This window comes from Bombina bombina, chromosome 5, assembly GCF_027579735.1.
Source record: "Bombina bombina isolate aBomBom1 chromosome 5, aBomBom1.pri, whole genome shotgun sequence".
In the NCBI taxonomy this organism is placed as follows: Eukaryota; Metazoa; Chordata; class Amphibia; order Anura; family Bombinatoridae; genus Bombina; species Bombina bombina.
The window spans coordinates 475,495,178-475,509,355 of NC_069503.1; the positions used below are offsets into that span (position 1 = coordinate 475,495,178).

A 14,178-nucleotide genomic window follows, 5' to 3' on the forward strand; every position below is an offset into this window, starting at 1 on the left:
ATGGTTTTTTTATCCCTATCCTGATTACAATAGAAGTATATTCTAGGTATAAGCATTACGTTTGCTTATTCTATGTTTTGTCACTATTCTAGTTAGATGTGGTTTTCAGGGATTTACGCATTCCATGTTTTAACCCTACTTTTTAATTATTTTCCCCTGTGGGTATAATTTATGGTATAGTCAGGTAGTGTTCTTTTTCTACTAATATTCTTATTCATGCTGACCGCTAGTAGTCATGTTCATTTCAGCACCCTGCCAATTTTGCTCTAATTGCTGAAGTTCTTGCTTGCATAGTTATATTTAATACGCTCCTCTCTCTCTCTTGGTCCTCAATGCATACTTATTCCAAATTTTACAAATTCTGTTTTTTGCATCAGCTGAGACTTCCTGTGGGAGGAAATTTCTTCAAGCGGTGTTGCATTTGTTTAGGTCTGCCTGTCTTGTTCTCTCTCCTTTTCCATTCTGTGTCCTCAAGCTTGGTTATTGGTTCCCACTAATTATTAGAATGGATTTGTGGACTCTCCATGCCATTGGAAATAAAATAAAATGTATGCTTACATGATAAATTATTTTATTTCCTGGTATGGAGAGTCCACGACCCGCCCTTAATTTAATTTTTAAACCACGGGCACCTCCATACCCTTGTGTCCTCTTCTCTTTCTATATGTCTTCGACTGAATGACTGGGGGTTTATTGGAAGTGGGGTGTTCTTTGGCGCCTCCTGTATGCCAGGAGTTTAATTCCCACTAGTAATTAGAATGGATTTGTGGACTCTCCATAGGAGCGTAAGCATAATTTTTGTTTTTGTATATTGGTCCTTAAATAATTATTGGCTGCACATGTCACACCCAAACCTGCCTTTTGTAATAAAGTATATTATATGTTTTTATTTATTTTTTCCAAAGTTGATAGATATTCAGTTCACTTTACATCTTGTTTTGTATGTTTTTATTTATTTATATTTTTTTTTGTTTTTTCTTCAGGTTGAAGAGGCAATTGAAAATTATGGCTCTTCTATGCTAGTTGTAGGTATGTTTTATATAGAATAGAAAAATGTAGTCTGGTGCTACATATCCAGATATCCTACACATTCATCCTTTGCTTTGGATGACAACCACATGATGTCATCTGGGGTGAGAGCTTTTGGACATAATTGTGCCTCCTAAATATATACAAGGTGGGGAAATGGCTTGGCATGGGTGTGACACATCACAAACCCTGGGGATACAGATGTGCAGGACTTCAGTAATGAGCTTAAGGGAGCTGGATGGAGAGGTTAATATTCAAATCCTTCGGTCTTAGCTGCCTAAAGCTCTAGAAACCCTCCCCAAAATCCACTGTTTCAAAGAGTATATAAAGGCACAATCTCAAGACATTTTACAATTACAATAGGCCATCAAAAAGACCTAGAGACTCCCCATGGCCCCTTGTTATAAAGCCCATAATCCCCTCTTTAAAATAAAACCCTATATGTTTTTTAATTGTCAGGTGGTCACTATTTTATGTCAGTTATATAAATATACTTAAACCCTAATTTTATATTAAGTTGATAAAGTAAAAAAAAACACATTTACAAGCTGGTTTTAGTATATATTTCCTTCTAATGACATTGAGAGTCCACGAAAACAAAACATATGGGAAATACTTCATCTGGCCACCAGGAGGAGGCAAAGACACCCCAAAAAGAGCATTGAAGTATCCTTCACACGTACCTTACCCTCTCAATAGTTCTTTGACTTGTTTCATCGAGTTAGGCAGAGAAAGGTGCCATAAAAGATTATGATTTTAGGCTATCAAGTTCCTGCAAGAGAGAGCTGTGGAGTAAGCCATGTAATTCTCTTAGAGTTTTGGTATGTGCTAGCTACTGTGTGTTGCTGGGTTCTCATGCTTCCACCAGCTTAACTATACTATCCTTCCATTTTCAGGTAAATGGTTTTAGTTGCACTTATTTTACCTGTACTACAGGACTGTACAAGTTTAAGAGACCGGGTAAGTCCTGTTTATATTAAAAGTTCCTCTCTCATGGCTAGTTGCCTAATAGATATGGTATAACATAATCAGGTTGCCGTTTATTCAGAGGGGCTCTTTATTAACAGACCTGGAGTTGCCATAGGGCTATGATCTCCAGCATAAACGCACATTTTTGTGGGCAATCCTGTGTTGGACATGAGACCTCACGACAGAGGTCGGTCTCAGTGGGCCATTGGGAGTGGTGATCTCATCAGTGTCACAGGGTCCTCCGGATGGACTTGCCTTGCAGACCTTGTGCACACAGCTGTCAGATGACACGGGCAAGATGAATCCAGGCGCCTTTGGTACATTTTAGCTACGGCCTAAATTACCGGCTTCCATAGTGCTATAATCAAGTGGTGGGTGTGGAAGATTCCTGCCGCATGCCGTTTTTGCACCAATTCCACCTTGCAGCTATTGCGCAGCAGATTTGGATTCTCGTCCTGCTACAAGATGGTGAGACGCCTCAGACGGAGTATTCGAGTAAAGTAGGCATTGGGGCAGACACTTGAGGAATATAGCTATGGGGTCCACAGTAGTTTAATCCCTTTATTTAAAGGGACACTGAACCCAAATTTTCATTCGTGATTCAGATAGAGCATGCAGTTTTAAGCAACTTTATAATTTACTCCTATTATCATTTTTTCTTTGTTCTCTTGCTATCTTTATTTGAAAAAGAAGACATCTAAGCTAAGGAGCCGGACAATTTTTGGATAAGAACCTTGAGCAGCGCTTGTTTATTGTGAGACTGCCATCCTATTCATACACATAAGGTGGCGCAAAAGTCCCAGCGTGACATAGTAAAGAGAGCTTTCGCAGTAAGTAAAGCGCGGTATTTTGTTAGTTAAAGAGCTCAGCTGATTGCTTTATTAATTTGTAGAAGCAAAAATAGCATTTTCAGCCAGGTCCTTGTCTATGTTATTAATTTATTGATACCTCCTCCAGAGTAAAACTTACTCTTGCTTCCCGGTCTGCACACCTCAAAGCTAGCTTGGCAGTACAGTAGTACACTGAGAAGTACGGTAGAATCCTGTGGAATAAAATTAGAGGTAGCCATTACCTTACAAAGTCTGCCCACCCTTGCACTAGAGTCATGGATAACTATGCTAGAACCCAGTCAGAAGAAGACTTGCTTTATTTCGTTATTTGAGCCTAATAAATGTATTTTATGCAGATTATACACAGTGTGCCTGCTCAATCATGCAGTTAACACCTTACATCTGTTCTGCAGTCTCACTCAGGAGACCCTGGTATTCAGACGTCTGTGGTATCCCCACAGGGTCAATCTACACTAGGACGTAGCCACTAATCAGCAAGCGCTACCCAGGGTCCTGAACCAAAAATTGGCTTGTTCATAAGCTCCTGTTCAAATAAAGATACCAAGAGAACAAAGAAAAATTGATAATAGTAAGTTTAGAAAGTTGCTTGAAATTATTATATGCTTATCTAAAAAAAAATGGGGGGGAAAGTTTGGGTTTCATATCCCTTTTTAAGGAGGTTTTAAATACTCTGGGTGTAACCGAGTCTAAGACTATTGAGGAGAATCGGGTACATAAGCTTTATTCGGTTTTCTGACATATAAACCCCTGATGTGTTGCCGGTACCATCTTTGGTGGCGAAAATTATATCAAAGGAATGGGATAAGCCTAGTTTTTCCGTTTTTTCCCTTCCCGACTTTCAGGAGAATGTTTCCCGTACCGGATAGTCATTTTAAAATGTGGAATATTGTGCCTAAGGTTACTGCACCATTTCCACTCTGGCATAATGGACTACTATCCCGCTGGATGATACCACATCCTTCAAGGATCGTTTGGATAGGAAATTAGAGGGGTACTTGAGGAAGGTCTTCCTTCAGTCAAGCTCACTTTTTCAGTTCGCAGTAGGCATTGCTGTGTTTGCTGGGGCTGCCAAATTTTTGTGCAACTCCTTATCAGATCGGATTCCTGTAGAATCCCCTTTGCAGGATATCCAGGACACCATACAGATTCTAAGAACGGACAGTTCCTTTTATTTGTGATGCTATTATTCAAATTGTTCGGATTAATGCTAAGAACTCTATCTTTTTTTTGTGCTAGCCAGGAGAGCTTTTGGCTTAAATCTTGGTCAGCAGACAGTTTCCAAGTCTATACTACTATTGTCGGCCTTTTAGGGTAAGTCCCTATTTGGCCCTGGCATGGACTCTATTGCAATTGTCACTGGGGTAAGGGGTGTCTTTCTACCCCAGGATAAGGAAACTAGAACTAAGTGACATGCTGCGGACATTTTCGTTCAAACCTAGAGGAGTGCCGCAGTGACTAAAGCAAACTCCCCCAGTAGCACCTGGAAGCCCAATCAGGTGTGGGTCAAGAATAAACAGCCCAAGAAACCAGCTCCAGACAACAAGTCAGCATGAAGGGCAGGCCCTCGACCTGAGCTCAGGTCAAGTGGGGGCAGATTATTTCAGCTTCAGAAAGTTTGGGCTAATTTGGTCCAGGACCCTTGGGTTCCGGACATTTATTTCTCAGGGATACTAGCTAGGTTTACAATTCCACCCTCTGCGGGGGAGGTTCCTCCTATCAAGGATCTCTATCTTGTACACTTTGGTATCTGTGGGGTTGTGATCTCTATCTCAGAGAGGGGAAGAGGTTTCTACTCAAACCTCTTCATTGTTCCCCAAAAAGAGTGCATGTTGCTTCCCATCCTTGACTTGTAATGTGGAAAAATGTGGATTTGTAAAGGTGTACCCTCTTTCAAAATAGAAACTATAAGGTCCATTCTATCTCTCATTCAAGAGGGTCAATTCATGTCTACCATAGATCTGAAGGAAACATATTTTCATATTCCAATCCACCAAGATCACTACCAGTATCTTCGGTTTTCCTTCCTAGACAAACATTACCAATTCATAGCTCTCCTTTTCGGCCTTGCTACGTCTGCCAGAATTTTGGTAGCTTCTGGGATTCTACTCTCTGTAGTCAGACTACAGGACATTGCGGTACCACGCCGTAGCTAGACGACATCTTGGCCCAGACACCATCTTTACCTTTAGCAAGATCTCACACGGATATGTTACTTTGGACGCATGGCTAGAAATTAAATCTGGAGAAAAGTTCTCTCGTTCCCAGCATAAGGGTGAACTTCCTAGGGCTCTTCATAGATTTAATCAGCATGCTTATTTATCTCACAGATCCAATGGTTATAGCATTAAAGTTTTATCGTCACACTACCAAGGTCTTTCATCAGTCATCTTCCTTGTTTGCCCTGTTTTCTGGTGAGCGCAAGGAACAGAAGGCCAGAGCAATTACTCTTCCCTTCTGGCTACAAAGCTTGATACATATGGCTTACACAAAAGTGGATCAGCAGCCTCCATCCCAAATTATGGCATATTCTACCTGTGCAGTGTCTACTTCTTGGGCCTATAAGAATGAGCTCTTCTTTATACACTGTAACCAAATTTTACAGATTTTATGTTTTTGCCTCCGCAGAGGCATGTTTTGGGAGAGAGGTTCTTCAAGTGTTGGTGCTTAGTAATTGACTGCTTTCCTCGCTTTCATTCGTGTTCTCCACAGCTTGGACATTGGTTTCCCATAAGTTATGATCACTGTCATTAGAAGGAAAATATAATTGTTTACCTGATAAATTATTTTCCTTCTTGGCACTGAGGGTCTACAGACCTGCCCTGAAATTGTGTATTGGTAGCATTCTTTGGCACTTATTTATCCCTTGTGAGTCTCCTTATCCTCGGCTTGAACTACTTAGAGGTAGGGGAAGTGGGAGGGATGCTTCAATGCTCTGTTTGGGGTGTATTTGCCTCCTGCTGGTTGCCAGGTGAAGTATTTCCCATAGGTTATGAATGTTTTTATGGACTCGCTGCCAAGAATGAAAATAATTTATTTTTCATTTATATATTGTAATAAAGGGGACTAGGCACTTTTTATAAATATAAAAAAAAAAAAATCTAATAAACCCCTTTTTAAAATAAAATCCTTATATAGGTTTTTATAGCCTAGTGATCACGTGGCATGAATAAATATGCATTTGAGTAGAGGCTCATGGGAGCTTTTTTGTGCACATCAAGGTTGTATATCTACACTCAAAAGCCCGTATTTATTTGAGGATAACGCTTCTTTTGACAATAGCGTGTGTGTGTGTTTCTCACTGAAATATTTACCAGTAGGGCTTAAATGTGAGCAGCACTCCAAAGCAGCAGTAGAAATACATTGGTCTGCGGATCAATTAAACTCCCCACAAATAATAATTCCTAAAAATGATCTGTTGTACATGTGCAGTTTTAGGTTTCCTCTTAGTCTCTGCTGCTCACACATCCAGAGGGCTCTTTTCAGCCCAAAGCACACGTTCTTAGTTTTCCTGGGGGCCATAAAAACTACTACAGTGGGTTATGTGTGTGTGTGGGGCCCACGCTCTGCTAGTTGGCTATCATTGATCAAAATAATTAGCAGTGTCTTCTAGGATATATCCAGCCTTGGAATTTGCATACAAACATTTTGTTTAACTAGGAAATCCTATTTATATATTGTGATCAAATTTTTGTTTTGTTCATCCTGGGTTATCAAATTATGTTTGTTTGGTTAACAGAAGCAGAAGGAGAACAAGAAGAAAATATGAATAATCAACTTACTCCCATTCATACTATCAATGGTAAGTAAATGCTGTTGAAACAAAACGTATTTTCTGTTGTAATAAGATTATGGTTTTCTCAACTTGCTGATATTTTAGGAAACTTTTGCTTTTGCATTAACATACCCCTGGTACTTTATTTTCTTTTATAGACATGGCTAGAGTCCAAGATCCATTACTTATGGTAATTGCACTCCTGGCCACTTGGATGATGCAAAGATTCCCAAAACTCCCAGAGCCCTTAAAGGGACACACTAGTCAGAAATATATTCGTTATATCACAATGTTGATCATGTATTAAATGTGTACCGTTTTCACAATATATATCTTGTAAATATTTAATTTTTCCTAACCCACTGAGTTGTCTGCCGTTTTACGGTTTCCGATCCGGGCTCACAACTGCAGTTGGAAGATGGCGAATCCTAGACGCAATGCGCATGCGCAAGTTCGCCAACGTCATCGGCTACGTCACCATCCATTTTTTTTTTTTTTTTTTTTACTCTGTTAGCTCTCATGTCGGCTTCAGTGCCGCAATATGCGCATGCGAGAGGAAGCAAATCGTATTGTGCATGCGTTGAATGAGGCTAATGTATTTTTTTTTTATTTTTTTTTTACACTTGACTCTTATTTTTTTTTCAAATGCTTTATTGAAAATTATATAACTGATACAAACATTGAAAAGTAGAAAATCGTTACATGTGTATTAAATCTTCATTATCGTATGAACATAAAAGAAAAACAGAAATTACCTGCTGCAGATCATAAACGGGACATATGGTTATTGATTAAATTAGCAGGTATTAACATAGGTTTAGGCTGCATTAGGTATAGTTAAGTTAAATAGTTCCTGCAGTGAAAAAAACTTAGATTATTTGTTAGGCTGTGAAAATAAATAGTTGGTTATCTAGGGACAAGGAAGTCTTTTGTCTATTCGTGTGATGGGGTATAGTGAATATCGTTAAATTTTAAGGGTACTGATGGACACGTCATGTCGTGGGTAGAGAAGGTGTCTGGTTAAGATCTTCCTCCCAAAGAAAGCAGATTGATTGGTAGTAGTCTGTTTATTGTGAGTGTAGTGGTATTTTTCTAGTTTAAGAGTCTGGGAGGTCATTTCTTTACAGACAGGGATAGCTGGATGATTATGGTTTTTCCAGTTTTTTTGGTATCAGTCGTTTTGCTGAGTTAGTCATGATGGTTAATAACACTAGTCTTAACTTGCATTTAACATTAGTGAACTTTTTAAAAAGGAAAAACCAGATATTTAATTTGAGAGTTACGGATAAACATTTTTCAAATTCAACCTTGATTGCCTCCCAAAATAACTGAGCGATGGGGCATGTCCACCATATGTGCGTAGGAGTGCCTATTGCATTACAGCCTCTCCAGCATTCAGGCAAGAGCGCAGGGAGGATGGTGTGCAGTCGGTATGGGGTATAGTACCATCTATACAAAAGTTTGACGTTCATCTCCATTACATAGATGGAAGATGATGATTTTGTCATGTAGGAAAAGATTTTTAACCATTCCTTGTGGGTTTGTGTAGAGCCAATTTCTCTTTCCCATTTTTGTGTGTAGGAAGGGAAGGACGTATTGTGCATTTGCATGAGTATTTTAGGGTGTCATTAATGCAGCAACTTTCAAAATTGGTTAGGGTGCACGAAAGAAGGGCCTTTTGGGGATACTTTGTCAAGAAATCAGAGAGTTGCCGGTAGCGGAACCAGTTTACATGTGTGGTCTCTAGGATGGTTGCAATTTCGGGTAAAGGTTTGGGTTTTCCGTTTGTGAGTATTGTGAGGCAGGGTGAAGATCTAGATATTTGGGGAGCTTGAGTGGTTTGCTCGACTAATGTGAAGGAGAAATCAGGGTTTTCTTTTTAAATACACGATGAGTCCATGGATTATCTTCATTACTTATGGGATATTCACCTCCTGGTCAGCAGGAGGAGGCAAAGAGCACCACTGCAGAGCTGTTAAATAGCTCCTCCCTTCCCTCCCACTCCAGTCATTCTCTTTGCCTACATTCGTGCTAGGAAGAGGTAAAGTTAGGTAGAAGGTGAACATAAAAGAGTTCACTAGTTCCTCTGACAAGAGTTCCATTCCTAGGAACTCTGATAGACTCGGTAGACATGAGAATTTTTCTCACGGAGGTCAGAAAATCAAAGATCTTAACTACTTGCCGAGCACTTCATTTCATTCCTCGGCTATCAGTGGCGCAGTGTATGGCGGTCATTGGGTTAATGGTAGCAGCAATGGACATAGTTCCGTTTGCTCGCTTGCATCTCAGACCACTGCAGCTGTGCATGCTCAGACGGTGGAATGGGGATTATGCAGATTTATCTCCTCGGATAAATCTGGATCTAGAGACCAGAGACTCTCTTCATTGGTGGTTGTCACAAGATCATCTGTCCCAGGGAATGTGCTTCCGCAGGCCAGCATGGGTCATAGTGACAACGGACGCCAGCCTCTTGGGCTGGGGTGCAGTCTGGAATTCCCTGAAGGCTCAGGATGTTTGGACTCAGGAGTCGTCCCTACTACCAATAAATATTCTGGAACTGAGAGCAATATTCAACGCGCTTCAAGCATGGCCTCATCTGGCTTCGGCCAAATTCATAAGATTCCAGTGGGACAATATCACGACTGTAGCATATATCAATCATCAAGGGGGAACAAAGAGTTCTCTAGCGATGATAGAGGTTTCCAAAATAATTTGATGGGCAGACTCTCACTCTTGCCATCTATCAGCAATATATATCCCAGGAGGGGAGAACTGGGAAGCAGATTTTCTAAGTCGTCAGACTTTTCATCCGGGGGAGTGGGAGCTTCATCTGGAGGCGTTTGCAGCATTGATCCATCAATGGGGCACACCGGAATTGGATCTGATGGCATCTCGTCAGAATGCCAAACTTCCTTGTTACTGCTCTAGCAGTACCTTGGTCGTTCAACCTGGCTTATGTGTTTCCTCCTTTTCCTCTCCTACATCGTCTGATTGCAAGAATCAAACAGGAGAGGGCATCGGTAATCTTGATAGCGCTTGCGTGGCCACGCAGGACTTGGTATGCAGATCTGGTGGAAATGTCATCTCTGCCACCATGGAGACTGCCACTGAGAGACGACCTCATTCAAGGTCCGTTCCAACATCCAAATCTAATTTCTCTGCAACTGACTGCCTGGAGATTGAACGCTTGATTTTATCTAAGCGGGGATTCTGAGTCGTTCATTGATACCTTGATTCAGGCTCGAAAGCCTGTCACTAGGAAAATTTACCATAAGATATGGCGTAAATATCTTTATTGGTACGAATCCATGGGCTACTCATGGAGTAAGATCAGGATTCCTAGGATTTTGTCTTTTCTCCAAGGATTGGAGAAGGGATTATCAGCTAGTTCCTTAAAGGGACAGATTTCTGCTTTGTCAATCTTACTACACAAGCGTCTGACAGATGTCCCAGACGTTCAGTCGTTTTGTCAGGCTTTAGTTAGAATCAAGCCTGTGTTTATACCTGTTGCTCCGCCATGGAGTTTGAATTTAGTTCTAAATGTTCTTCAAGGGGTTCCATTTGAACCCATGCATTCCATAGATATTAAACTTCTATCTTGGAAAGTTCTGTTTTTAGTTGCTATCTCTTCTGCTCGAAGAGTTTCTGAGCTTTCTGCGTTACAATGTGACTCGCCTTACCATCCATTCTGATAGGGTGGTTTTGCACACTAAACCTGGATTCCTTCCTAAGGTTGTTTCAAATAAGAATATTAATCAGGAAATTGTTGGTCCTTCCCTATGTCCTAGTCCTTCTTCTAAGAAGGAGCGTCTGCTGCATAACTTGGACGTGGTTCGTGCCTTGAAGTTTTACTTACAAGCGACCAAGGATTTCCGTCAAACATCTTCTCTATTGTCTATTCTGGAAAGCGTAGGGGTCAAAAAGCTACGGCTACTTCTTTCTTTTTGGCTGAAAAGCATCATCAGTTTGGCATACGAGACTGCTGGACAGCAGCCTCCTGAAAAAATTACAGGTCATTCTACTAGAGCGGTGGCTTCCACATGGGCTTTTAAAAACGATGCTTCTGTTAAACAGATTTGTAAGGCTGCGACTTGGTCTTCCCTTCATACCTTTTCCAAATTTTACAAATTTGATACTTTTGCTTCTTCTGAGGCTATTTTTGGGAGAAAAGGTCTTCAAGCAGTGGTGCCTTCTGTTTAGGTATCTGTCTTGTCCCTCCCGTTCCGTGTTCTGTAGCTTTGGTATTGTATCCCACAAGTAAAGGATGAATCCGTGGACTTGTCGTATCTAGTAGAAGAAAAGGAAATTTATGCTTACCTGATAATTTGATTTCTTCTAGGATGTGACGAGTCCACGGCCCTCCCTGTTAATTTAAGACAGAATATAAATATATATATATATATATATATATATATATATATATATATATATATATATATATATATATATATATATATATATATATATATATATATATATATATATATATATATATATATATATATATATATATATATATATATATATAATTTTTTGTTGTGAGTGTGTGCACTCTCACCATCTGTCAACAGCTGCCAGGGTGCTTTAGGGTATAATAGTCATTTCCGAAAAGTTAAGCACTCACTGGACTTCAGTCATCTGTGTGGTAAACAATATTTATTGGTGACGTTTCGGGACACAAACAGTCCCTTCCTCTGACAAACAACAATACAAAATGTCAAACTTTTAAAGGTGAAAAAAGCCCTCCCCTCTGTGAAAAACCAATCACTATAGTCTGCGTGAACAAATTGGAGAGACAAGTCTCTTGATAGGTTTGTGATCAAAAAACAGATAAATTGATTGGACAGAAACCTGTCAATCAAAGGTGCATATTCGTTTGGCTTATAAAAGTGAGCAAAAGTGTGTTAAAAACAAAGTGCCAGGTCAGCAAATAGTAGAAAGCATATGTAGACAACAAAGGGTGTCAATATAAATGTTTGAATGAGGCACAGTTGGCGCAAGAATTGCATATTACACCAACCAATAGAATTAATCAATGCAAAAGGTATGTGCCCGGGCAGCCAATCACACTCATTGTCAGCCGGAGGGTAAAATGAGTCACCATTATTCGACTCCACCTACTGGCTTATCCGTGTAACATAGTTTAACTGCATCAGACCATCTATGTCAATCAGGTTGTGTATCCAATTATAGATCTTAGCCTATACAACGGGCTCTCACATTGATGTACCCAAATATAGGATTACCGGTCACTCACAGAACCCCAAAGCCATTATATCAGTATGTCAGTAATTGCACGCCGGAAACCCAAAGTGATGTCACCATGACTACCGGGAGCGCACACATGTCACGCTCGCCACAATACCGCACTATACCCACATCACTAATAAGCAGAGAGAATCTCGCTGTCCACTATATATGTCAGGCCAGTGTTTGTTTTCTTCTGTGCGTAACCGGCCAATGATTTATCAGTGTGGAGACGCACACCGCCGGTCCACCAATCATACGCATTGTTGACTCGCTGCTATGGTAACGCATCACTAACCAAGTCTATAATCAACGGATGTTATCGAGTGAAGCCACACACCACTGTGCAACCAATCATGTGCTGCCAAATATTCATGCACGCCCATATCTAACACAGTGTAACTGTCTATTGAAAGAATCATCTGTCTCCATTAGTTGAGAGCTGCTGCAGCACCATATCGCGCAATGTATTACTTTAACAAACAAAACACAACAAGTAGGAATGATTGACCTAGTATTACTCGTGCATTTACTGTTTAGTCATTTCAGCAATATTATGTGTTTAAATGAAATTAAATTAAATCGTGACCTATAATGTGTGATTCACAAATATAAATCCCATATATATATATATATATATATATATATATATATATATATATATATATATATACAAAATTAATATAAGCAATGAACAGTGCCCTAAACAGTCATTTGGAGCATATTTATGCTACCAACCGATATACCATAGATCATGGGTCACAACCCATCCCTTTATCATCACAAAATTGTCATGCGGCTATCCCATTTTAAAAAAAAATAAAAATAAAGATAGAAAAATAAAGATAAAAAATAGAAAACAAATGCCAATATACCCCAGTGTCAAATAAAGGTAAAAAGTGAAATCCCTAATTAGTAAACACTCAGTGTGTAGATCCAACCAGGATCCTAAACACACTAAACCATAATAATCATAATAGTAATTCTTATCATCGGAAAATCACCCCAACCTTAAGGTGTAAAGAAATAACACCTAATCAAATCAACAGAAAACACCTTGGTTAACTTAAACTATGATACTGAAACAAATGGAATTGGTCGTGAGTGTGCAATTCCATGCCCATCCAGCCAATCACTCTTGTGATTATAACTAAACCATTTGCTGACCAGGAACTACTTGTAGAATAAAAACAAAATACACAAACTAACAAATTAAAAACAATAGTAACCTATTGTAATCATTATGAAAATACCCATTGAGCATCTTTTTAATATCTTAACATCAAAGGACCAAATTAAGTAACCAACTAAATATATTAGTTAATATTTATGAAATGAAGGCAAAAACTACATCAAATAAGGACCCGTGGACTCTCACTGACATCTGTAGATCATGGACTCCCATAATAAAAATGGATCAGTGTGCTCTTATCAAAGGTAGCATTGCCATCCTGTATGGACGTTGAGGCCTCTTGGTTGTAATGTCCCCAATTCAAACATCCATCTGGCTTCTTTCTTTAGGAGGATTTTCGCCCTATTACCTCCTCTCTAGTTTAGGAACATGGTCAATAATCCGGAACCTCATATCCGTGACCGTATGTCCAGCTTCTAAAAAATGGCGAGCTACCGGTTGGTCTGATTTGCCACTGTTGATTGCAGATCTAATGCTGGACCGGTGGTTTGCCATCCTAGTCCTGGCATCGTCTGTCGTCTTGCCGGTATAATATTTGCCACATGGACAATTCAGAAGATATACGATATAGGTAGTGGTACAGGTCACTATATGTTTAATTTTGTATTTCTAGAAGTCTAGAGAGCTTATTGAGAGGCTACTGTAGTGCAGCTAACGGAGACTAAAGTGGAGTGCAACTGTTATTGCTGTATTACTGGTCTCAAGTATGCTGCTTACATAACCATACAGCCGTATATAGGGATATAGTACGAATCCTACTGAAGACATAAATTTAATAATTTGCTGCCGCCTCCATAAAGAAGCTATTATGTTCAGAGCACCCTGCCCCGCCTCGGCCGCCGGCTGGACAGCACTCTAAGTTATATACATAGTTAAGGAGGTCGGTGTAGACAAATTACATCTCCATGTCAAACTGAAAAGCCTCAAGTAAGAATATGGCTGAAGGGATCTGAATTGAACTCAGAATTACTAACAGCGTGACTGGATAGTAAATCTAGGTAACAGTAACAAGTAACATGTCTAAAACAAAGATTGGTGCTGAGGCATCAACAAGCGAGCAATGTTATACTTAAGGAGGAGGAATATTTGGGGTTATTAACCAGGTCAGACATGTTAAG

The 14,178-nt window shown here is 39.8% G+C and overlaps 1 protein-coding gene across 1 annotated transcript in view; it reads left to right on the forward strand.

Moving 5' to 3' along the window:
- Positions 1-14,178, forward strand: part of LOC128661515 (uncharacterized) — a 309,387-nt gene that overhangs the window by 19,261 nt on the left and 275,948 nt on the right. The window contains exons 8-9 of the mRNA XM_053715765.1: positions 984-1,029; positions 6,586-6,648. Coding sequence (XP_053571740.1) covers positions 984-1,029; positions 6,586-6,648 — 109 coding nt within the window. The remainder of the gene's footprint in view (positions 1-983; positions 1,030-6,585; positions 6,649-14,178) is intronic.